Source organism: Aquarana catesbeiana, linkage group LG11, assembly GCF_042186555.1.
Source record: "Aquarana catesbeiana isolate 2022-GZ linkage group LG11, ASM4218655v1, whole genome shotgun sequence".
In the NCBI taxonomy this organism is placed as follows: Eukaryota; Metazoa; Chordata; class Amphibia; order Anura; family Ranidae; genus Aquarana; species Aquarana catesbeiana.
In genome coordinates this window covers 230983190-231010459 of record NC_133334.1, presented here as the reverse complement: position 1 = coordinate 231010459, position 27270 = coordinate 230983190, and the positions used below count along the sequence as shown (strand labels likewise).

General features: G+C 41.5%; 1 protein-coding gene across 1 annotated transcript in view; it reads left to right on the top strand.

Moving 5' to 3' along the window:
• Window positions 1-266: 266 nt before the first annotated feature.
• The window catches only part of LOC141112551 (5-hydroxytryptamine receptor 3A-like), a 97494-nt gene continuing 70490 nt past the window's right edge, over window positions 267-27270 (top strand). Inside the window, exons 1-2 of the mRNA XM_073605471.1 lie at window positions 267-507; window positions 14802-14938. Of these exons, the coding sequence (XP_073461572.1) occupies window positions 459-507; window positions 14802-14938 (186 nt within the window). The 5' untranslated portion in view covers window positions 267-458. The remainder of the gene's footprint in view (window positions 508-14801; window positions 14939-27270) is intronic.

The following is a 27270-nucleotide window of genomic DNA, read 5'->3' as shown; positions in this document are numbered from 1 at the left end:
TCTGCATAAACCCCCCCCCCCCCTTTCCACTGCCCCCATCTTCCCCCATCAGATGTGGTTCCCAAATCTGTAACCTAATATACGACTCTTTGATAAAGAAAAAAAATATCTAAAATTCACAAAATGTATAAAGGTTATTAAGATGATAACAGAGCCAGCTCATGCAAATAGTAAGTAGCAGCCTTTGTGCTGTATGGACTACTTGAGAAACAGGACATACTGGAAATAGGAGATCAATATTTCACTTATGAGACATTTTCTATTCTCATATCCTATATCAAAGTAACAATGCACAAAATTCAGGTTGCTCTGGGTATTTTTCTGTTACAAATTTTTAGTTTATATGAGATTAAGCAGGCGTGTACAAAACAGGTTCAGTTCCATTCCCACAATCTACTATCTTCCCCATAACTCTTCAAACATGTCATAGTGAATTGAAGGTGTTCTTGCTCAGGACCATGTCTCCATACGGCTGGTGGTTGTATCTCACTGTTCTGCTTTTTTTCGGTAAGTCAAATCTTATATAACTTATAATGCAATTGATTCTTAATAACTAACCATACAAAGTCCATTCAAAGGAATGTCATAGAAATGTACAAATTGAAGTAGACCAATGCAACAAAACTGCAACCATTTTCAAGTTCTGACTGTTTTAAACAGTTTAATGCTAATTTGTAATCCTTTGCACATCATAGCTGCTTTAGATGTTCTAAATCTGAATGGCACTAAAACACATATTTGTATTTCATGAAAATATTGAAGTTGGGGCTATAAAATGAGGCAAAGTGCAGAATCCTACATTACCCACTTCAGCTTCAGAAGGTTTACCCCCCTTCATGACCAGGCCATTTTTTGTGATACACCACTACATACTTTTGCGGACAATTGCTCAGTCGTGCGACACTGTACCCAAATAAAATTTATGTCCTTTTTTCCCACAAATATATCTTTCTTTTGGTGGTATTTGATAACCTCTGTGGTTTTTATTTTTTGCGCTATAAACAAAAAAACCCTGAAATTTAAAAAAAAAAAAAATTTTTTTTTACTTTTTGCTATAATAAATATCACCACCCAAAAAAAAGAAAAATGTATTCTGCATATTTTTGATAACAAAAATCCCAATAAGCATATTTTGATTGTTTTGTGCAAAAGTTATAGCGTCTACAAACTATGGGATATATTTATGGAATTTTTATTTACTTTTTATTTTTTACTTGTAATGGTGGTAAACGGCAACTTATAACGGGACTGCGATATTGCGGCTAACAAATTGGACACCTAACTGGCACTTTGGACACTTTTTGGGGACCAGTGATACCGTAAGAGCGGCAAAGATGTGGAATTCCCTTCCACAGGCAGTGGTCCCAGCGGGGAGCATCGATTGTTTCAAAAATCTATTAGATAAGCACCTAAACGACCTCAACACACAATGTAATACTGACATATAATCACACACATAGGTTGGACTTGATGGACTTGTGTCTTTTTTCAACCTCATGTAACTATATGACTATGTGATTGCTGACGGTTATTTGTGCATTGGGGTTGATTTACGGAAACTGGAGCGCTCAGTATCCGGTGCAGCTAGTTAGTTTTGCACAGAGTGGCCCTGATCCTCGACTCCTGGGGGTGCTTGTAGTTCCTCCCCGCATCCTATAACCCCCTAGGAGAAGCGCTCTCCCGGGGGGTTACCTTGCGGGCGCGCTCCCGAGTACAGCATTCGACGTCCATAGACACCGAATGTAGGACTCGGCCCTGCCCCCCAGTGCCCGCATCATTGGATTTGCCTGACAGCAGCAGGAGCCAATGGCTGCGCTGCTATCAATCTATCCAATCAAGTGCTGTGACAACGGGGAGAGGGTGCATTAAACTGAAAAAACCTGATGGTTTACAACCCCTTCAACTATTATGCCCCGTACACATGATAGGATTTTCCAACGGAAAATGTTTGATAGGAGCTTGTTGTCGGAAATTCCGACCATGTGTAGGCTCCATCGGAAAATTTCCATAGAAATTTCCGTCACACAAAATTTGAGTGCTGGTTCTCAAATTTTCCGACAACAAAATCCGTTGTCGGAAATTCTGATTGTGTGTAAACAATTCTGACGCACAAAGTTCCACGCACGCTCGGAATCAAGCAGGAGAGCAGCACTGGCTATTGAACTTGATTTTTCTTGGCTCGTCGTACGTGTTGTACATCACCACGTTCTTGACGTTTGGAATTTCCAACCAACTTTGTGTGACCGTGTGTATGCAAGACAAATTTGAACCAACATCCATCGGAAAAAAAACATGGATTTTGTTGTCGGAAAATCCTAACATGTGTACAGGGCATAAGTGTTGAAGAGAGACCTACCTCACCATTCTCCTTTTTTCCTTACCTGGTTAGGACTGGATGGACAGCGCCAGGCCCCTTACCGCATTCGCTCCAGCCAGGTTCAAGCCTCTCCTGGATGTAAGTCCCTATAGCTCTAAATGAGCTATATGGAGGGAGCCCCACTCTGATGGTCTCAGGGGTCATTTTAACCCATACCATACAAGCCTTAAATAGGCTTAGAAAGTTGCAGCGACCTCCACTTCACTCTTACCTTCTGGGCTTATGTCTTTCCTTTCTCCAGAGATCACCCCTCCTTAACATTGTGCTCGTTTCTTTCTTTTTTCTTTTTCTTTTTCCTCCATATCCTGGCTGGGCTCTCTAGTTCCTCTGTAAAACTTTCCATACTGCAGCCGGAGGTGACGCAAGAACGGGGCTCCACTGCCAGTCTCCAATATGGCGCAGGGTGCAGTGGACCTGTACCGTGCATGCGCGGGAATGACGTAATTTCCGCCATGACAGCAATGAATTTAAAAACCCCTCTGTCTTTTAGAAAAAAATGACAGATGGTTCTAGGAACAGCACGGATTCCTCCTGCTTCTAAGGTCCGTATTTCCTCATCTGCTCCTTGCTGCTCTGTGGTCCACAGTCCCTCTCCTGGTAAGTTACCTTTTTTTTTTTTTTTTTAAAAGTGTGTGTTTTTTTTCTACTTTTCTATCTCTATGCACTATTTGCCTTGATTTCTCCTTATCCTGCAATGCTATAGGGAGTTCTCTATCTTCTGCTCCACTCATGGAGGCCGCTGCTCAAGCAGACCATCACAAGTCCATAAAGTAAGGGGTGTATGGTAAGTAGTGAAGAGGAGTAAAAGAGTGCATTTACACTAATACCGGCTTGTCTGCTGGGGAGGAGGATACTGAGGAATTGTATGTATTTTTAATGGCAAAGGGAGGGAAGATATGGAGTCCCTAGTTAAGAGAAAACAGCGAAAAATGAAACTAACAAAAGGACAAATAAAGGATATTCGTGACAAAATAGAACCATTTAAAGATACTAATGATTACAATAAGTACATGGGGGAACTGCAGAAAAATATGCAGAGAAAAGATGTGGAGAACAGAAATACCAAGAAAAAGAAGTATCTACGTGACTTGGGTGACTATCAGAAGAAACAGGTTTCAGGTGGCAAGCCACAGTGGGGGCGATAAATAATGCAACCACCCAAGAACCCAGCACAAATGAAGGTAACCATACCACGGTTCGTGGGATGGAATCAAGAGGTCCGCAGAAGCAAAAAGTGTATAACCCACCACAACTACCAGTGCCATACCCCAATAGGAAGTATCCCACAAATTATTAATCGGAAAAGGACCATGGGGTCCAACAAGGTCAACAGCAGAATGGTAGAAAAGCGTACAATGATAACTATGATTATAGGGGATATAAGCACAATGGTGGTAGACCACCAAATAATGGATATCCACAAAATTGTGGAAATTGCAATAGGGCTCATCATGGGAATAATTACCAATGGAAAGGTAATCAATCTGGTTATGCACCTTATTATAAGGGCACGCAATACAATGGTCAGAACTCACAAACGAACCAATATTACCAGCATTCGCAAAGCTATCAGTACAGGACTCTGCAGAGAGGAGGCCCTCAACATCAGTATAGAGGCCCACCGCAGGGCAATTATCAACACCAAGGAGCACCACCCCTTCCTTATAGGGGTTCTGCCCAAGGAGATGGAAATTACTATTATCCTAAACTCCAAAGAGTGAGATACGATAGATTGAAGGGAGATCAATATGATGTACCAGTCCATAACAGCTACCAACCCCTTTATGATGATATCGATTCAGTACATGGAAGCTCTTTTTTAGAGAAGGGCCGTACGGACCACTACCCCCCCCCAGGATGGAAGAAATACAGGAAAAGGGGCAGGATGAAGGAAACAAAAAAGAAGACGAGAAGATTAGGTGAAGGTATCTATAATCTGAGTGGCATTGATCTAACCAGGGAAGAGACACTGACCTTAGATCAAGGCATTAAATTTGCTCCTAAAAAGGGGCTTAATAAATTTGAGACTTACATAGGTATCCAAAAATGTAACCCGAAAATTAAATGTGAAGAAGTATTATGCCCAGAACCCTGTGGAGAAAGCAGCAATGGGGGACGATTTTACGCAATTAAGGAACAACTCAGTCTTCAAACCCCACATAGTGAATAATAAATACATAGACCTCTTTAAGAAATTGGTCACAACTGATTTGGAACAACTTCCGGTCAAGAAAGTACATGAGCAGAAGGATATAAGAATTGGTCTCAAAAGTTTGGAAGATAGAAAAGACATTGTCATCTATCCAGCGGATAAGGGAGGTGGTATTGTGGTATTATCCTTAGATCAGTACAAGAGAGAGATGGATAGGATTTTGGAAGATAGAAGTACCTACCAAATATTAAAATCCGACCTTTCGAAATTTTTTAAAAATGAATTGAAGTCTATCATATGTTATGGTGTAGAAAAAGATCTTTTAAGTAAGCATGAGGAGAGGTATCTGGTTCCTACTGTAAGCAGGATTCCAGTCATATATTATATTCTGAAAATACATAAGGAGAAAGAAAACCCGCCAGGCAGACCAATTGTGAGTGGGATTGATTCCCTAACCTCGTGGCTGGGTGAGTACATTGATATCCACCTACAGCCTTTAGTAAAGAACACCCAAGCGTATCTCAAAGACACCAAGCACACATTACAGCTGCTAAATGAGTGTACATCCAATGATGATTTAGTGATGGCAACAGGTGATGTGGCATCACTATACACTAGTATAGACCACCAGGGGGCCGTAAGAGCAGTAAAATGGGCCTTAAAAAACAACAGTTAAATGGGAAAGGAGTTGCGGAGATTCATCTTGAAATGCCTAAGTTTCTGCTTGGAACACAATTTCTTCTGGTACCAGAACACGTTTTATCTGCAGATCAAGGGCGTCGCAATGGGCGCAAAATTTGCCCCAAGTGTTGCTAATCGGTATATGGCAAAATGGGGGGCCGAGGGTATCCTGTACAATAGGGATCCTGGCATTATATTATACAGACATTTTATTGATGACCTGTTAATTATTTGGAAGGGCAACGTGGTTTCTTTGGAAGAGATATTACAGACAATGAATGATAATGATCAGAATATCAACCCAACATGGAACATCAATAAAGATATGGTACACTTTTTAGATATGGAAATTTGTAATACTCCACAAGGTATAGAGACAAGAACATATTTCAAGGCGACCGACCGTAACTCTTATATGCCCACCATGAGCTGCCATTTTAGACATTGGTTGGATAACATCCCACGTGGCCAATATATGAGAATAAAGAAAAATTGTACACAAGAAGCAGACTTTGAGCTACAATAACAACAGCTGACCAACATGTTCAAACAAAAGGGATATCGAGATGACTTCCTAGAAAAAGAGAGAAATAAAATCAAAAGTATGAATAGAGCAGATCTTCTTAAGGATAGTACCAGAAATATTAGTTCCAACAAAGACATGGTCACAGTAAGGAAGTAATGAAAATTATCTCTAAATATTGGAATGTCCTGAAACAAGATGTTCATCTCAAAGGGAACCTGTCAGAAACACCCAATATTGTATATAAAAGAGCACCTGACTTAAGGGATAGACTGGTGCATAATGTGGTGGAACCACCTTCCCCTAAACCCCAATTTTTTGGGACATTAAGGGTTTCCACAGTTGCAGACGCTGTTACAGTTGCACTAGGGTACCTATGAATACCAGGAAAGTAAAAGAGTTCTCTAACCCACAAAATAATCGAGAGTACACCATTAGGGACTTCATTTCGTGTGACACTGTGGGTGTAGTTTACGCAGTTAAGTGTCCATGCAATTTGATCTATGTGGGAAGAACTATAGGGGCATGTGAGGAATATTAGGAAGGGGTTTGATAAGCACTTTTTTTCTGTGCATTTTAGGGATGTACATAACAAAAGCACAAATGGTATGCAATTTGGGGGCATTGAGGCACCCAAACGCCACTGGAGAGGATCAAATTATGTGAGAGACATCAGTAAGCGAGAATCATGGTGGATACACCAGTTAGGTTCTCTCGCCCCTGGGTGGTTGAATGCAGAATTAGACCTAAAGTGCTTTTTAAATAATTATTAGATTTTAATATTATTGACATAGGTGTGTGGAGGGTATTGTTCACAATGATTAATTTATTTGCCATTAAGTATAATGATACCTCCTTATGGAGTAGGAGTTTACATATATATAGGGATGGGCTGTCTGTTCGGGTCGAACATTGGCTGTTTGCCCGTTCGCGGAATAGCGAACAATTTGGGGTGTTCGCGGCAAATTCGAAAGCCGCGGAACACCCATTAAAAGTCTATGGGAGAAATCAAAAGTGCTAATTTTAAAGGTTATTATGCAAGCTATTGTCATAAAAAGTGTTTAGGGACCTGGGTCCTGCCCCAGGGGACATGCATCAATGCAAAAAAAAGTTTTAAAAACGTCAGTTTTTTCAGGAGCAGTGATTTTAATAATGCTTAAAGTGGAACAATAAAAGTGAAATATTCCTTTAAATTTCGTACCTGAGGGGTGTCTATAGTATGCCTGTAAAGTGGCGCATGTTTCCCGTGTTTACAACAGTCAGAGAGCAAAATGATATTTCTAAAGGAAAAGAAAGTCATTTAAAAGTACTAGCGCTAGTGCCGGCAGCTATAATGAATTGTTGGGTCTCTGCAATACTCATAAAAGTCATTGAAAAAAACGGCCTGGGATTCCCCCACAGTGCATTACCAGGCCCTTTGGGTCTGGTATGAATATTAAGGGGAACCCCGAACCAAAATAAAAAAAAAAATGTGTGGGGGTCCCCCCAAATTCCATACCAGGCCCTTCAGGTCTGGTATGGATATTAAGGGGAACCCCGTGCCAAAATTTTAAAAAAAAATGGCGTGGGGGTCCCCCTCAAAATCCATACCAGACCCTTTTAAGGGGAACCCCGCACCAAAATTTAAAAAACAGATGGCGTGGGGGTCCCCCTAAAAATCCATACCAGACCCTTATCCAAGCACGCAACCTGGCAGGCTGCAGGAAAAGAGGGGGGACGAGAGAGCGCCCCCCTCCTGAACTGTACCAGGCCACATGCCCTCAACATGGGGAGGATGTCCCTATGTTGATGGGGATAAGGACCTCATCCCCACAACCCTTGCCCGTTGTTTGTGGGGGTATGTGTATGTGGGCGGGGGGCTTATCGGAGGGCTTAACAAGGGGACCCCAGATCCCAGCCCCCTCTGTGTGAAATGGTAATGGTAATGGAAATGGTAATGGTAATGTGGTACCCACTGTGTGACACTTCTGTTCTTCTGACAGTTCTTACAGAACTAAGGGCGGGGCCACCTGGTGACCCCGCTCCTCTCTGACGCACGGGGACTTCCTTATGGTTTTCCCCGTGGTGTCAGAGGGGGGCGGGGTCACCCGCCCTCAGTTATATAAGAACTGTCAGAAGAACAGAAGCGTCACACAGCGGGAACCTCCCATGGATGGAGATCATCCGGAGAATGAAGCGGGGAAGAAGACGCCGGAGGAAGATGCGGATGAGAAGGCCGAAGCAGAGGATTGGAGGAAGAAGAGGAAGAAGCGGGGGAAGAACAAGATGAAGGAAGAAAACCAAATGAAGACCAGAAGAAGATGGAAGAAGAAGTGGGGAAAGAAGAAGACCTTAATAAAGGAATTGTCAAAAACCTTCTCTTGTCTTTTTTAACATTTTTTTGTGAAATGGTAGGGGTACATTTGTACCCCATTACCATTTCACACAGGGGGGGCTGGGATCTGGGGGTCCCCTTGTTAAAGGGGTCTTCCAGATTCCGATAAGCCCCCCGCCCGCAGATCCCCACAACCACCGGGCAAGGGATGTGGGGATGAGGCCCTTGTCTCCATCAACATGGGGACATCCTCCCCATGTTGAGGGCATGTGGCCTGGTACAGTTCAGGAGGGGGGGCGCTCTCTTGTCCCCCCTTCTTTTCCTGCGGTCTGCCAGGTTGCATGCTCGGATAAGGGTCTGGTATGGATTTTGAGGGGGACCCCCACGCCATTTTTTTTTTACATTTTGGCGCGGGGTTCCCCTAATATCCATACCAGACCTGAAGGGCCTTGTGTGGAATTTGGGGGGACCCCCACGCATTTTTTTTTTTTAATTTTGTTTCAGGGTTCCCCTTAATATTCATACCAGACCCAAAGGGCCTGGTAATGCACTGTGGGGGAACCCCAGGCCGTTTTTTTCAATGACTTTTATGAGTATTGCAGAGACCTGACAATTCATTATAGCTGCCGATGCTACTGCTAGTACTTTTAAATTACTTTTGCATTGATACATGTCCCCTGGGGCAGGACCCAGGGCCCCAAACACTTTTTATGACAATAACTTGCATATAAGACTTTAAAATTAGCACTTTTGATTATTCATGTTCGTGTCCCATAGACTTTAACGGTGTTCGAACAAATTTTCTGTCTGTTTGCATGTTCTGCTGCAAACCGAACAGGGCGGTGTCCGGCCCATCCCTATATAATTATATATATATATATATATATATATATATATATATACATATATATATATCCTTTTTTTATATATAGATGTAGTATATAGTATGGTATAGTATATTGTATATATATATATATATATATATATATATGTATACATTTTATATATTTTTGTGTAATATAATAATCTTTTTACTTTCTTAATGAGTTCTGATCATTGATTTACCTTATATATGTGTGTGTGTGTGTGTGTGTATATATATATATATATATATATATATATATATATATATGTAGCACTAACTCACGGTGGAGCTGCTGGTTTAAGCGGGCCTGTTACCTTCACTCTGCTTCCCTCTGTTTCACCGGCACCGGGTCTAGGGTTTCGTTGAGTTTACTCCTGGACAACACACGCACCAACACTGGAGTACGTCTTCAATGCTTTATTAAACAAACGACTTAGGAAGTAGCAGGAAAGAGGTAGAAAGGAAACTTGCAGAAGAAACTAAAATATTCTCTGGTAGGGTTCTCTTGACAAAATGTCCTGGTAGAATTCAAATACTATTTGAAATGCGCTCCCCTCGTGGGACACACTCCTTGCTCATCTGGATAGGCCTTTCTCACCGGTCTAGCAGCCAGCACGCAGCACAAATCAAAGTCTCTGCCACAGACTTGTTTGGGAACAAAATCCGTACGATCCTCTGCCACAGGATGTATAGGTTTTTCTGTAGTGAAAGTCAGTCATAGTGCTTGAACCTTTAAGCCGAGCCGGCAACACTATGCTGTATAGTTACTTTTGGATACGTCCTCCAACCCAGTCACCAGGCCCCTCTATAGACCAGCACGCTGCGTGATCTCTCCAAGACGGGTCCTCCCCTGGGATCTCCTTGGCTGTCTAGCTTCGTCACACAGAACCGAAAGCTCAGGACCATTCCTCGGCCACGGTGGTAGGCTCCAGACAAGCCTCTGGACCCACCCCTGCGCCGCTATATCATGGGCCTACCGAACGGAGGACCACGAGGTAGCTCCTTAATGCATACCTGTCGGCCAGGAGGGCCAGCAGGTGGCTGTAAAAATGAACCCCAAAATATGGCGTCTGTCCCATAAATACCCTCGCCCAGAATGCAACTCGGAGGACCACCTCCACCGAGCGTGCCTCCGGGACAGAGGAGCATCCATACGCTTCAACACGTTGCCTTTCCAACCCTGACCAGTGGCAACAGCGACACCCACTGGTCAGTACGGAAACACACACACAACGTCAGCCAAGCTGGAACAGAGGCAAACTCTAACCTTCCTAACGCACAATTTACTAAATTTACCTAACATGCGGTAGCTTGTAAATCTACCAGCGCTACACATATATATATATATATATGTGTATATTTTTCCAATGGTTCTGTAATAATTACACGTCTTTATCCTATATTAATATGGTATGCATTTTTCTAGCATTAGCTCCCTTTTCCTTGTTATACAGTCACTTCTACTTAAAACCAGGTTCATGTATATATATATATTTTTTAGATTTTTTTTATAATTTAAATTTTTTTTTTTAAGTACGTAGTAAAGTTTATTCCTTTTTTAACTGCAATTATATATTACTATTAGTAGCTGTTTTAAGCATTTAACACCGCCTGTTAACAAAAGGGAAGATAGGCTGGTGTTTCTGTGTCCGTCCTGTTAATTTGTATTTTTGTGCATTTATTTTGCTGAGCAAAGATTGCTCATACAGGACACCGTATATTAAGCAGTGATGGCTAATGTAGGACACCGTACATCATAGGAAAAATGGTGAATCACTATGGATTGGTATTCACCTAAATGTATCCAAGTAGTTTAACTTTATGTGTTGGTCCCATTGAAGTACATAGACCCAGCACTAGAGTGTCTCGCAGACCACAACAAAATGGCCGTGGACACTCTATTTTAACTGAGAGCTTCACCGTCCAATCACATCACCCCCTGATGAAGATACGAAATTCCCTTGTATCGACACATGTAGGGGAAGGGGACAGGATGACACGCTTAGCAAATCAGCTGTTCGGAACGATCAGCATACCATCCCGTTACCGGCCGGTTTCAACCATTCATTTTTTGCTTGATGTAGAATGGCGCACTAAAGCGCCTGGATACTGTGAGTACCCTGTGTGGGACCTATTTATTTTTGGTTCAATAAATTGCATAAACATACTACACTATGAGATCCTTTTTTCATTGATTTACTGAGGCACATTGACGATTGATCCAGGATCCCTGACGCACTGTTCAACCCTGTAGTGGTTCCAAAGCGAGTATTGACCAAGCTTAACAGCAAGGTCATACACCTTAAGGTAAGCCTTCATTACATGGGGGGAGCACCTGAGTGAGAACACAGCGTCTGATTATTGCATCACTTTCACAGCATACTGAATCACATGGCGCCTGGAGCACCTGTAAATTGGATCAATTTGAACTTTGCACAGTGCACTTAAGCACTTTTATAATTCCAGTATTTGGATCTATTTAAATTTCCACGGACTTATTTGCTTTAAAAAAAATTTTTTATCACTATATGAATGCACGTTGTCACTTTATTATTTGGCTATTAAGCACATGTTATTTTATATGTTTTTCATTATATATTTTATACATTATTATTACCATGGTGTAGAGGATATAGTTATACCAGTTTAGAGGCTTTTTGCTTATACCTTTTGATAGTGCAGCATTTTAATGCAATTTTAGTATTTTTTACATGGTTTATGAGACATGTTTACCGTTTGCAGCTATTAAGCAAGTGTCATTTTATATATTTTTAATTATATATTTTATACATTATTATTACAACGGTGTAGAGGATATATTTTTACCAGTTCAGAGGCTTTTTGCTTATACCTTTGATAGTGCAGCGTTTTTAATGTGATTTTACCGGCTTGTCTGCAACAGCCCTGCCAGATCTTCAAGATCTACACACTTCAAGCACAGAGACCATTCATCACATCTTCAGCTGCTTCACACCTAACTCAAAAATCAGAGAATTCCTCTGACAACGAAGGATTAGAATTATCCACGGGCTTCTACTTCGCCCTAATAGACCCCTTTACAAAATCGGTAAAAGAAGCGATCAGTTGGGAAGTCGAAGGAAGCGCCACGCAAGACTCGGAAATATTTTTCAAATTTGAAAAAGGAGCTAGAGACCTTTCCATTCATAGAGGATCTGGAGGACTAAATAAAAGACGAATGGCAAGACTGGCAAAACTATACCCACTAAAAGAACCAAATGTTAACCCTCTTATTTCAGCACCAGAGGTAGATGCATCCCTAATGCGCCTCGCCAGACACGTGACATTACCTATTGAAGATGCAGTAACCTTTAGAGATGCACTTGATAGCAAGATTGAGCTCGACCTTAAAAGATCTTAATCTGCAGCAGGCGGTGCCTGTAGGTCAGCTATCGCACTGGCAGCAGTAGGGAGAGCAATCACTAGCTGCGCTTCAAACGCCGAGAATTTACTCCTGGAAGGAACCGATCAGGAAAAGGTAGTGTACACCCTGCAGGAACTTACTCTAGCCAGAGATTTTGTGGCAGAAGCTTCTGTAGACATAATCAGACTTTTCAAAAATTCCTTTGCTTTGCGGTGAATCAACAACATTTTCAGCTCCAAAGCCTATCATTCGGGATATCGACTGCACCCAGAACATTCACAAAAGTCCTTCTCCCAGTCATAGCCTACTTGAGAGAGAGAGGATTGAGGGTTCACCATTACCTCGACGATATCCTCTTATTGTCTGACAGCCAGCAATCTCTCCTTCACCGAAAAATTCTGTTATCCACACTACAGCAGTTCGGATGGCTAATAAATTGGAAAAAGAGCAACCTAGTACCAACCCAAAAGATGGTCTTTTTGGGAGCAGAATTAAATACCAGAGCCAACAGAGTGGAACTTCCTCAGGAAAAGATAAAACCTTTCACTCAAAAAATGAGAAAACTGATGCCAGCGGTTCACCTTCCAGCCAGGGCATGCATGAGTATTCTGGGGTCCATGTCGGCCACTTTTCCTGTGTTTCAGTGGGCACAGTGGCACATGAGAGAATTCCAAAATGAATTCTTGACGCAGTGGGATTGAGTCTCAATGTGTCAGAAGATATATATTCACGAGACGGTGAAACAATCGATATGGTGGTGGTCTCGGACCTACAACCTAATACATTATCGCCAAATTATTCCCCCTCAGCCGGACATAATTTCGTCGGATGCCCGTCTAGAGAGATGGGGAGCCCACTACCGGGACCAAGCGGTTCAGGGTTGTTGGCACTTCAGACCCATAGGAGTGGTTTTGAATATTTTGGAACTGAGAGCGGCCTTCCAATCTCTCCTAGCACTCAGTCCACTTATCAATAGGGATAAGCCTGATGTTCGAGTTGAATGTAATGTTCACCTGTTTGCCGAACAGTGAACATTATGCGGTGTTTGCGGCAATAACACGAAAAACCAACATGAAAAACCAAAAGTGCTCATTTTAAAGGCTCATATGCAAGTTATTGCCATAAAAAGTGTATGGGGACCGGGTCCTGCCACCGGGGACATGTATCAATGCAAAAAAAGTTTCCTATCAATATTCCACTAGTCCTAGTTCCACTAGTCCTAGTCACTAGTTCCACTAGTCAGTTTTCAAGTGTGCACTAGAAATAAAGCAGACATTTAACTGCTACATAGTTGTGTGCACAGGGCGTGCCGGGTGTGCCTGGGCATGCCCTAATCACCCTGTGCGGCACAGACTCGCCCTGCTACTGACACCATCCACTGCTTTACTGGCACTGTCTACTGCTCTACTGACACCAACCTCTGCCTATTGACACGTCCACTGCTCTACTGACACCATCCACTGTCCTACTGACACCGTTCACACAGTCGCGTGAACATTTTGCACAAACATTACTTTTGTGCATTTTTACTGAAGAGGAAAATCAGCTTAAAGCTCAAAAAGGGAAGCACTGCTTTTCCTCTTCCCCCTCCTTTCCTACATTTGGATTGTCTTTTTTGGGGGGGGGGGTGAGTGGATACCTGATTTTGAGAGGTACCTGCTCCCACTTCTGGTCGGATTGCTGCAGAGATACGAGCAGAAGTTTGCCCTTTCCTCCTTCCCCCGCAGCCTCTTGTTATGCGTCACAGGTCCCAGGAGACTGCGGGACCATCCACAGATTGCAGCACGGCTCACTTAGACACAGTGGGCAGCTGGCTGTTAAGCTGCAAGGAGTCACAGTTGGCTGCCCACGGTTAGGATGTCGGCGCCTGGACCTGAAGACCGGCAAAGAGCCAGGTCAGATGAGGACATCGTTGGATCCTGGGACAGGTAGGTGTGTGTCTTTTAGAGGTCAGCAGCAGAAGATTTTCTTTAACAGGGTTATCTTCACCTAAAGCTGGGTACACAGGGATGTAAATTTGGCTGGTTCCGTGGGTTCGGACCAGCTTCTGTCAAACAATCCTGCTGGGAAACCAGCATTCGGTCAGTACATGCAGTCAATGGCCTCAGCGCTACTTAAAGTACACTTACAAGGGAGATGTCCCCACTGTCAGAATACAATAGCGCAGCAGGGAGGATTCCTCCATCCACATTGCCTGCGTGGATGAAAGAATCTGTACATTTTCTTTTTTTTAGCCTACTGGTTGAATGAAAAAAAAAACACTCACAATATGTACCCAGAATAAGTATTGGCTTATGTATACAAGACAATAAGTTAAGTAAATATTATATTTTCTTAATTTTTCTTTATTGCTGTATGTATGTGCTTTTTACCTCTGCAAAAAAAGGTGTTAGCAGGAAACCAATACTCCCAACAGAATGCAGAGCGACTCCAGGTAAAAGTTTTATTTACTTAGTTTATAGATGAAGTCTATTATGTATTATCGTTGTCTTCTTCTCCTATTTTAGATATACTCCACTGTGAGAATTGTTCTTACAATGATATTAAACTGGACTATACAAACCAAAAGGTGCGCCCGGTGAAAAACTGGACCATGCCTACTATAGTAACTGTGGATTTTACTCTGGTATCAGTCGTCAGTTTGGTAAGACATTTACTATTTATTCATTGTTTTTAGTTACATATCTAAAATATATAAAATAACTCCAGGGCAATGGAAAATGAGGCAACATCTCAACATTCTTAGATAAAACAGGATAAAGAAGCCAGGCAGAACTTCCAGGGACGTCACATCTGTTCGTTGGAGCGCACGCTGGTTGTGCACAGCAGCGTTTTCTAGTTTATATGAGTTCTCTTTGATTTCTCATATGTAAGTGCATTTCGCCTTTAATTATTTTATTAATAAAATGTTATTTCACAATGAGAGGCTCTTCTCACTTCCCTTTATACAAATATCAAATGTATCTGGCCCAAATGTAAATGATTGAAGCTGTGCATAGGACCACAATTGCTTGTGATCGAAACATTGGATATACCCATATTTGGAGCTTATTGGCACATTTTGACTTTCTTGCTAGCACAAGAGTTCAATCTGTTCTGGTGAGTGCGGTGTGACCTGGGGGTTCACTTACCTGGAGGATGTGGAGGCACCAATGTGGATGACATCATATGGATGAATCACATATGTTGCACCAATGTTAATGCATTTTCAGTGGCACAGAGCACAATCACTGGCTTGGAAGTGGCAAAGAAGCACATTGTTACCCTTTAGAACACAAAGGTCATTGGCTTGGACCTTTCCAGCACCCTTCCATTACTTTTTTGGGTTTTTATTATTGCACCTGATTGCTATTATATACAGTATGTAATGTTTAAATATGCTATTGTTTAATATTTATATTATTTGTATAGAGCTGTGCCCTGTTTCTTTGGGTTTTTTAATTTTTTTTTTCTTATTTCATATTCAAGGCATTTAGGGCCTTGTGGCAGCAGCTGACACAAGCTATAGTAGAATCACAGGTGGCAGCACGGGTGTTCTTAATACAGTAAAACCTTGGTTTGAGAGTAACTTGGTTTGAGAGCATTTTGCAAGACAAGCAAAATGTTTTTTTTTTTTTTTTAATTTTTTATCATTAAAGAATTTTTATTGAAATTTCCATACAAATAACAGAAAAATTAAAGGCAGCTGGTTCTGGTATATAACAATCAGGTATAGCAGTAAAACATTTACATACTAATCTCAATCAAAGTAATGGACAATAGTCATACAAATGATCAAATAAAGCATACATAAACAGTATAGTAACATCCCTGTTTACCCCATTGGGTTCTAACTGTAAACAGGCGCTAACTAATATAATGTAAACATTATCATCGACAATTCAAGAAATTAGAAAAAGAGAGAACTTTGAAGCCTTGATATTACTCCTGGAATAATACTGAAATATGGTTTAAGAACTGCAGCTCATGTTTTTGAGTGAAGTAGAAGCTCTAGGGTGACTAGTCCATATTTGCCATAATTTCTCAAACTTGACCGTGTTGTAATTTTTATACGTCAACATTAACTCATATTGAGTTTGTGTAGTCAACCTTATAACAACATCAGATAAATTCGGTGCTTCGTTGGATTTCCATAGTTTTGTTATAGTCAGCCTTGCTGCTATTAATACATGTGCTACTACTGTTCTATACTCTACAGAGTAAAGATCCAGATTTATTCCTAAAAGGGCCATTGCGGAAGTAAGGGGAAGTAAATTACCAGTGAGGTTAGCAATAAATATTGAAACTGATTTCCAAAAACTACTAAGATTTTTGCAATTCCATAAAATATGATAAAGGGAACCAGTTTGTTCATTGCATCACCAGCAAGTTGGGGAGAGTGCTGGGTAGATTTTGGAAAATTTATATGGTGTAAGGTACCATCTGTTTAATATCTTTTGGGCATTATCCCAATGTTTAATGCAGGATGATGCCTTAGTGCTCAGAATTATGGCCTTATTTCATTGTTGCCAAGAAATAGGTAGGGAAAGATCCTTTTCCCCTTTCAGCATATTATTGGTTTTAACAGATTTAGGGAATTCTGAGAAAAGTTTGTAAAATAAGGATATTCCTTTCTTATCACAAGCGTATTTGTTCAGTAGGATAGGAACCTCCAGATTATTGATAGGATATTCATGCTCGATTCCGGGTCAAGTTTCTTTAATCTTTCAAAATGTCTAAGTTTTTTAGCACCAACTCTTTATAGGCTAGGGGTAGGTTGACATAGTAATTAAACCCCTGTGAAATCCAATTATTCACTGAGATACGGGCTCTACAGTAGTCCAGCACTCTTAAGGGCACAGGGATTTTAATTAGTTCACCTCGTTCTTTTGATTTAGAGACTATGTGTTTCCAAGCTATCAACGTGGATTTAAGAGTGATGAGTTTTGATATTACGACTTTAGGAAGCAAAGGATACACTATAGCTAATGCACACATGTCATAGTACGCATAGTAACACTGTTGAATATCTGGGAGACCCATTCCACCTTTATTCTTAGTAGTGGTAAGAATTGAGAAGGCTACTCTAGGTTTTTTATCATTCCAAATAAATTTTTTAAGCTTAATGCTGTGTACACACGGGTGGACTTTTCGGCAGCAAAGGTCCGACGGTCTTTCCGACGGACTTTTGACCGGAACTCGAGTCCGTTGGAAAGATTTAAAAACATGTTGAAAAATTTGAAGTCCATCAGATTTTCGACAGAAAAAGTCAGCTGAAGGTCCGATGAAGCCCACACACGGTCGGATTGTCTGCCAGACTCGGTCCATTGGACAAGTCCGGTCGAAAAGTCCACTCGTGTGTACGCAGCATTAGATTCACCTGGTTGAAAAATGTATTGTTCACCTGGATGGGGAGAGAGCGGAAATAATAAAGAATTTTTGGAAGGGTCTGCATTTTAAAAGCCGCTATTTTCCCTACCCAGGAGAGTTGTGGTTTATGGAAAGATTGGAGATCCTTATTTATATCTTCTAGTAGTTTAGGGAAATTGACTTCATATAATTTAGCTGTTGGATAGGTAAGTTGGATCCCCAAATAAGGAATGGAGGGCTGGTCCCAATTGTAAGTTGTTTTATTTTTAAGGGTCATGTAGCTTTTTTGGGATATATAAATAGGCAGGACATGACATTTGTTGCTATTAATTTTGTAGTATGAGATTTTCCCTTCTAATATATTCCGCACAGTGGTGAGAGAGGTTTCAGGATTGGATAAGGAAAGTATTATATCATCGGCGAATAATCCTAATTTGTGTTCAATATTGCCCACTTTAATACCTGTAATTGATTCATTAGAACGGATTAGTTCTGCCAAAGGTTCTATTGCCAATGAAAATATTATAGGCGAAAGAGGGCAACCCTATCTTGTGCCATTAGAAAGGTCAAAGATTTTGGAAAATTTCTGAAGTGAATACTTTAGCAGAGGGCTTCGTATAGAGGGACATTATGGCTGAATGAATGAAACCTGTAAATCCGAATTTCATAAGTGTTGCCGATAGATATCCCCAATGAACTCTATCGAATGCCTTCTTCAAAGCAAGAAGCAGAGAAGGCACTCCACTATTCTCCACTTGTTGAATCAAATTAATCATACGCCTTGTACCATCAGGGGCCTGCCGACCTTTAACAAAGCCCACTTGATCCAATCCGATAAGATAGGGAGTAATTTCCAACAGTCTACTAGCTAGTATTTTAGCATAAATTTTAATGTCGGAGTTTAACCATGATATTGGCCTATAATTGGACGGTGAAGTAGTATCCCAGGTTTCGGTATTGTTATTATAATAGCTTCCAACATATCCTTTGGGAAATTATTACTACTGGAGGCTGTAAAATTGTATAATTTAGTCAGGTGGGGTACTAAAGTAGTGGCAAATGTTTTATAATATTTACCAGAGAGGCCGTCAACACCTGGTGCCTTATTAATTGGGATGTCTTTAATGGCCTTTGATATTTCCTGTTCTGTAATCGGCTTTAGATTATCAAGGGTAGCAGCATCAATCTTTGGAAGATTAATATTATCTAGAAATTTTGTTATGTCCTCCGGTGAAGGTTGGGGAGTATTCTTATCCTCCTTTAGATTATAGAGGAGTCCATAATAATCTGAGAAGTTGTCCGCTATATCTTGGGGGTTGTAAATGACCCTTCCATTATTATGATGGACCATTTTGTGAATTCTACCTTTGATTTGTTGTTTTCGAAGTTGGGAGGCTAAAAACTTCCTTGCTCTGTTACCTTGTGAATAAAAGTTAAGTTTTAGTTTCTTAAAATATTTATCGTGGTTAGTTACTAGAGTAGCTCTTAATTCGTTTCTACAGTTATTAAGTTGGTGTAATAACTGTGGGTCATTAGGTCGCTTTTTATGATCTTTTTCTAGGGTTTTATTATCCCTCATTAGTTTATCTATAGTGGTAGCTTTCCTCTTTTTCTCCCTAGAGGCTAGTTGAATTAGCAAACCTCTAATGTAGGCTTTGTGGGCACACCAAAGAGTAGTGCTCGACACAGAATCATTATCATTTACCATAAAGAACTCCTGTAGCTTTTCTTTCATCACAGACATGTGCTTCTCTTGTGATAAAATATAAGTATTATTTCTCCATAGAAATGTGTTGTTGCATTGCTGGTCCACCTGTATTTCTAATGTAATCGGTGAATGGTCTGACCAGGTAATGTTATGAATTTTGGCGTCTATTGTTTTTTGTAAGAGAGTTTTGTCTGTGATGAAAAAATCTATTCTTGAGTAGGTTTTACGAGCATTGGAAAAGAATGTATAATCCCTTTCGGTGGAGTGAAGACACCTCCAGGGGTCATACAGGTCTTCTTGAAAAAAAAGATCACATAGTCTCAATCTGATGGTGTGGTTCTTCTGGATTTTATGTATTTTTTTTCAATATTTTCCGCAAGAATCAGTGAGGATGTGTGTTGGGTGCATAGACATTGGCAATTGTATATGTTATGTTGTCTATGGTAGCCACTAATATAATAAATCTTCCGTGCTCGTCTATTTTGTAAATCCAGCATCTTAAATGTTACGGTGTCTCTTTCTGCAATAATTACTCCTTGTTTCTTTTTGTGATTGTCTGAGTGGAAAATATGTGGATATTTGTTGTGAGTGAACTTCGGAGAATTGTTTTTAGCAAAATGTGATTCCTGGACGCATACTGTCACTTCCAAACTTTAAGGCGTCAGTCCATAGAGCTTTCTGTTTGTGGGGACTGTTGAGTCCTTTTGCGTTTAATGATAGTAGTTTAAGTCCCATTAATGTGAAACCAATGGATGACGAAGTGTTGCGTTGTTATTCTTAGGATGAACCAGATTATTCCAGTGAGGTTATGCATTATATAGCAGAATGTTGGAGAGAGCCATACAGCTAAGTCCATGAAGGTAAAGCAAAACCAACTTCTTAACACAACTGAAGAAAAACTGTAAAATACAAAAAACTGTAAAAACAAGGAGGAGTTGTGAACAACTCCTGTGTACTATTATGTAAGAACTTGCAATTGGGGGAAAAATAAATCTTTGAGATACAATTTTAACAAGTTCCCTGAAGAAATGGTATACCTGAAGACATAACGGTATAGTACTTCATATTGCCTATGAAGTTAGTCAGGTTAGGAGCAGGAGAGAATGCCAGTATAGGTGCCCTTTATCCATGGCTAGTTTGCCATTGTGGTGCTATTTTCCCCAGAGGGGGTTTCTCCAAATTAAAATCACCTTCTTTTGGTAATAATCCCCATGATTTGAGGTACTTCAGCCCTTCTTCTAGCGAGTCAATAGAGTAGGAGATGCTATCCCTCTCTATAAGCAGTTTAGTGGGAAACCCCCATTTATACACAATGTTATGGTTGCAGAGGATTTTGGTTATTGAATTCAAATTTTTTCAGGCCAAAATGGTTGCTTGTGACAAATCCGAGTATAGCTGAATGCCTGCATAAGGATCTGGTAGTGGAGAACGTTGTCTCGCAAGTTGCATCAAATGATCTTTCACATGGTAAAAATTTATTTTCGCAATTACATCCCTGGGCAACTTTTCCGGTATGTGAGAGGGCTTAGGCAGCCTGTGCGCTCTTGAGGAGATATTGTAGGTATCAGATCAGACATCATTCCGCATAAAAATTGTTTCCAATCTGAATTTTTTTATATTTTCAGGGATTCCTCTAAATTTTATATTATTCCGTCTGGATCTGTCCTCTAAATCAGAAACCTTCAACTTTAGATGTTTAATTTCATCCTCCAGATCTACGTGTGAATCCACTAAGTCATTGTGGGCTTCAGTAAAATCATTCATTTTGTGCTCAATATAGTCTACCCTTTCTCCCAAAGCATCCATTTCCATCTTGGATTTTTGCATAAAGGATAGCATATCTCGTTGGAGAGGATAGTAGCATTTCCTTAAGACTTGTGTCAACTATGGGCTGGCCAGAAGTGGGGAATGCATTAAGCTTTTCATTATAAGGGTTGTTTGTAAATGTAGCATTTACATTAGGGTGAGAGTCACTTACATAACTTTCAGCATCAGAAATTCTTCTTCTTTGTCTCAGTGGGCTGTTGATATCTGCATTAGCTGGGTCAGAGCTGTTAGGCTGCACGTTAGAGTGTGCTCTCTCCCTCCTCCTTCACACTGATCAGCCTGCATTCCTATGCTGTGAGTGGGAGGGGCACCATGCTGTTTCTCTGGAGTCCCGGTGTTCTGCCGAGAAAGGTCCCCCGTCGGATAGTGATCGCCCTGTACTGTGCAGGCGCAGTGCTTGCGCTGTTTATCAGCTGTACATGGCGCCTGCGCAATTAACACTACATTGTGCCACATGCTCCCGATGCTCATGCAACTTTGCAGGGGGGAGTGTAGGGGCGGATGCATACAGAAGAGGCCGCATGATGCATCCCCCCCTTACACGCTTCTCAATAATACATCCACCCCTTTGAGAAATCCAGCCCCATCGTATGAGCTGTGGCCATCATGCAGCCTCTTCTGTATGCATCCGTCCCTACACCCGCCGCTTGCAGAGTTGTACAAGTATCGGGAGCATGCGGGAGCGTGTGGCACGATGTAGTGTTAATTGCGCAGCTGTTCATCTTCATGTTTGGAGACTTTCGGCGTCTCCTTTGTCCTCCGTACTGCGCAAGCACTGTGCCTGCGCAGTATAGGGCGGACACTATCTGATGGGGGACCTTTCTTGACAGGACACCAGCCAGGCTGTTAAATGTGCTTAATTTATTTTCTTTTTTATTTAATTTATTATCTTTGTTTTTTTCTTTTCCCTGACATCACCAGCTGCTTCCTCGGTATCTCCCCTGCTATGCTGTGTTATCAGGTAGGCTATAAATAGCATTGAGTTATTTCAGGGAGAGTCATGTCACAACTGAGTATAAAAGAGAAGAGAGGTGCCACTAAATGTAGCAATATGGTTACATTTAAGGAAGGTACAACATTTAGCAACATATTGCTACACTTAGAGGCACCTCTCTTCTCTTTTTATACACTGTGGCTCCTGCTGGATTTTGCTTCTTATCCCCTTGTGAAGGCTTCCATTTGTGGCTGGACATTTTATAGTTACACAACCTTTAACATTGCTATAATCTTTTTATATGGACTATAAACTGAAGGACCTATGAATAAATGGTTGTGAAACAAATCATTTGAGTTTCCATTATTTCTTATGGGGAAATTTGCTTTGATATACAAGTGCTTTAGATTACAAGCATGTTTCTGGAACGAATTATGCTCACAATCCGAGGTTTTACTGTACTGTATTTTAATTTACAATTACATAGTTACATAATGAATCCGGGTGAAAAAAGATACAAGTCCATCCAGATCAACCCACGGAAAAAAAACAAAACACACAAATAGAAAATCTCCATATACACAATCCTATACTTACAGTGGACCCAGAGAAAGACAAAAAAACAAAGCATGATCAAATTTTTCCCAGCTGGGAATATTTTTTTTCCTTGATCCTCCAAGAGCAATCAGATATTTCCTGCATCAACTTTACCTATAAATATTAGTAACCAGTTATATTTTGTGCATTTAGGAAAGAATCCAGGCCTCTTTTAAAAAAAATCTACTGAGCTGGCCAGAATCAGCTCTTGAGGAAGTCTATTCCACATTTTCACAGCTGGCCAACCAAGGACACTCATTTTCACAGCTCTTACTATGAAGAAGCCTTTCCGTATTTGGAGGTTAAATCTCTTTTCTTATAGACGTAAAGAGTGCCCCCTTGTCCTCTGTGATGACCGTAAAGTGAATAGCTCAACACTAAGTTCACTATATGGACCCCTTATGTATTTGTACATGTTGATCATATCCCCTCCTTAATCTCTTCGTCTCAGGAGAGAATAAATTCAGTTCCTCTAATCGTTCTTCAAAGCTGAGCTCCTCCATGCCCTTAACTGAACTACATATTAAAGATGAGGTCTTACTAATGATTTTTACAGGGGCAAAATGTTATCTCTCTCTCGGGAGTCCATACCTCTCTTAATACAAGAAAAGATTTTGGTCTCTTTGGAAACTGTAGCTTAGCATTACTTGCTATTATTAAAGTAATTGGAAAGGATCATCTTTTTCTATAAAAACAACAAACATGTTATACTTACCTGCTCTGTTGCAGTGGATTTGCACAGAGCAGCCTGGATCCTCCTCTTCTCGTGTCCCCCTTCTGTGATCCTGGCCCCTCCTATTGAGTGCCCCTACAGCAAGCAGCTTGTTATGGGGGCACCCGAGCTTTGTCACCACTCCCTGTGTTCATTCAGACACGGAGCCGGCCCCACCCCCTCTCTCCCCTGATTGGCTAGCTGACTTTGATTGACAGCAGTGGGAGCCAATGGCGCCACTGCTGTGTCTCTGCCAATCAGGAAGGAGAATCTCCATGGCTGAGACACTCGTGGACAGAGAGGGACCTCAGATAAGTATTAGGGGGGCTGAGGTGGGCTGCTGTACACAGGCTTTTTATCTTACTGCATAGAATGCAGTAAGATAAAATACCTTCTGCCTTTACAACTCATTTAAGCTTATGATCTACCAGAACACCCAGATCCTTCTCCACCATTGATTCCCCAGTTGTACGCCCCCTAGTATGTATGATGCATCCATATTTTTAGCCCCCAAATGCATAACTTTACAACAGTGCATTGAGGTCAGTTTGTAAATTGGAGACATCCTATAAGGATGTTTTTCCACTGCATAGCTTGGTGTCATCTGCAAAGACTGAAATGGTACATTTAATCCCACACTTTACATCATTTATAAATACATTAAAAAGTAATGGTCCCAACACTGAACCTTGGGGTACACCAACAATAAGCAGTATTACAGATGTTTTACTTTTTTTTGTCATCATTATGAGATATCATCTTGGAATATCCACCCTCTGTCTCCGAGAAATATTGTAGTTGACTTGCTAAAGGAAGAGAAAGTGTTCACTTAGCAAAATGGCAATGTGTTTATTTTTAATACCCTATCATGTGTAGGGAAATCACTTGTGGAGTTTTTTTTTTTATATATATTTTTTTAAAGTTGTTGCTTGTGTTTGTTGATAAAACATTTTTTTCTGCTTTTGGATAGGTTGGGAAAGGTTAAACCCCTGTCTAGTTTTTAGTACAAAAAATACCAAAATATAAAAAGAAAAATTTCTTTTCCTTTGTAAAAATATTTGTCCAGCTTTGCACCCTAAATAATTGCAGCATCATTACAAATGACAAATCCCAATTTGTGCAGTCTGCATCCAGGGCGGATCATATGCATGTGGTTGCAGCATTCTTTTTTTGGGGTGGGGGGGGGACTTTTGCTTGAGGGAGAGTTGAGCAGAGGTTTCTGCAGGGGCATTTTTCTCCTGAGGGTGCAATTTTTGCTTTGGGGAGGAATGAGCAGGACATTTTTGCTTAGGGTAAAATTTGTGCATGGGGTTGGCTTTGTTTTGGGAGAAGGGGAGTGAGGGAGTTTTTCTTGGAGAGGAACAAGGAGAGAGTTTGGCTGGGGCAAAGGGAGGTTGATTGGGAGATTTTTGTTTGAAAAAATTGTGCACTAGTGGTAAAATATTTTGCATGAAGTTCGGTTAGAAAAGCGATTTTTGCTTGTGGGGTGGCGGAGTAGGTGCATGGGGCCTACTCTTGAACTCTGTGTTAAAGTGGTTGTAAACCTCAGACATGAAATCTGATCAAAGCATATCCCTCTATAGTGTTCACTTGTCTCAATCCAGAGCACTAAGTATAATTTCTGTCTGCTGCCTCGTTCCGCTGCTATAAGCATGAGTTACTTCTGTCATCGGCACGGTGACAGGGCAGGTTAGAGCACTGAAAGGCGAGCTGCAGTGGCGTTGCAGGGGGGGGCGGGCCCCACCCGGGTGACACCTGCCAGAGGGGTGACACCCGTCGGCAGGGCCCAGGGCAACACCACTGCTCCAACGATCCCCTTCTCTCGCAGCCGCAGGCTGTCTGAGCGGCTCTGAGCAGTCCTGGCTGTCTCACACAGCCGAGCAGAGTGAAGCCGCCTCCCCCTCCTCTCTGTTTATGTCTACACAGGAGGAGGGGACCTGCTATCCATGTCCCGCGCTGTTCTGAGGTACATTAAGGGCCTGACTGTACTGAAGGGGGGGTCTGTACTGAAGGGGGGGTCTATACTGAATGAGGGGGGTCCGCACTGTAGGGGGGCCTGTAGTGAATGGGGGGGTCTTCACTGAATGGGGGGGTCTGTACTGAATGCGGCTCTGTACCGAATGAGGGGGGTCTGTATTGAATGAGGGGGGTCTGTACTAAATGAGGGGGTCTGCACTGTAGGGAGGGTCTGTACTGAATGGGGGGGTCTGTACTGAAGGGGGGTCTGTAGCACCACCTCAAGGGTCCCCAGGCATACAACTCACAAAGAGCACCGTTCCCCCAAATGCCAGGGCCCATAATCGGTAGGCAAGAGGCCAGCATTCAGTCCCCCCCAAAAGCCTCTGTCCCGGGTGAGTCTGTCACATAAGGGTTTACAATCACTTTAAGAAGGTAGGGCTGTACGTTACATACACCTGAACACTGTACACTGTGGTGTGTGTTAAAGTGGAACTCCAGGAGTTCAGTCACTGTCTAAAATGATTACCATGGGTTGAGTTCAACGAGATACATGCCATCTAATGGACTTGTTTCTTGTGACTGGAAAGTCTGAAACAAACTCCAATACTTCCCTCCGTGCAAATTCATTGTCAATCATTTCATCCAGCGATGTAGATCAACGTCAGTCATTATGAACAATGATCCCGATGACCTGCCAACACATCTGCTCCTGAATGACTCAAATTATATTTCCTCAGTCAACAGCAGAATGTAAGCAAAGGGGTTGGGGAACTCGGCTAACATCACGACCCAATAGTTAGTCAAAGACATTACTCAGGATCCCCCACTTCATTTTTTTACATTCAACTGGAGAAATGTCATTATCAGTGAGCTGATATGTTAACAGGATGCTTGCACCTTTTTAAAAACGCGGCTGCAGAGAGATCGCATGGTGCTTTTGAACATGGTATTTCCCTGTGGTTCCCACACCTGCAAGCATGTTGCAGGTTGAGATGTCTGGGGGTATCATTAAGAATGAATTTGGCTGCGGTGGTTGTGGGTGCAGGAACAGGTGCGATTCCCACACCTGCAACCATCAAATCACATGCGGGCAAGTGTGAATACTTAAAGGTAGGCCTATACAAAGCATTAGCTTTACTTGCTGAAGAACATATGTAATGGAAGAGTGTTACTGCAGATGCTGCCTGCTTTAATGCTGCAGTACAGTAAAACCTTGGATTGAGACTAACTTGGTTTGAGAGCGTTTTACAAGACAAGCAACATTTTTTAACAAACTTTGACTTGATATACAAGCGATGTCTTGATATACAAGTAGCGTCACATCACGACTGAGTATAAAAGAAAAGAGAGGCTCCTATAAGTGTAGCAATATGGTTACATTTAATGAAGGTACAGCATTTAGCAACATATTGCTACTCTTAGAGGCGCCACTCTTCTCTTTTATACTCTGTAGCTCCTGCTGGATTTTGCTTCTAATCCCCTTGTGTAGGCTTCCATTTGTAGATGGACATTTTATGGTTACACAACCTGGTCACATTACTATAATCTTTTTTGTATGGACTATAAACTGAAAGACCTATGAATAAATGGTTGTGGAACAAATCATTTCAGTTTCCATCATTTCTTATGGGGAAATTTGCTTTGATATACAAGTGCTTTGGATTACAAGCATGTTTCTGGAACGAATTATGCTCGCAATCCAAGGTTTTACAGTATCTCTGAGTAACGGCAGGGAGAGAGTCACTGTGCAGCACGGGAGAGAGAGAACTGAAAGAGTCTGTCGAACAGGTTGAGTTACCGCCAAAGTGCCAGCCTTTCGCAGAGAGCGGGCGTAGTCACTGCATGGGTTCGGCTAATCCAGAAGGTTGGGAGAAGTCAGGCATGTACTGG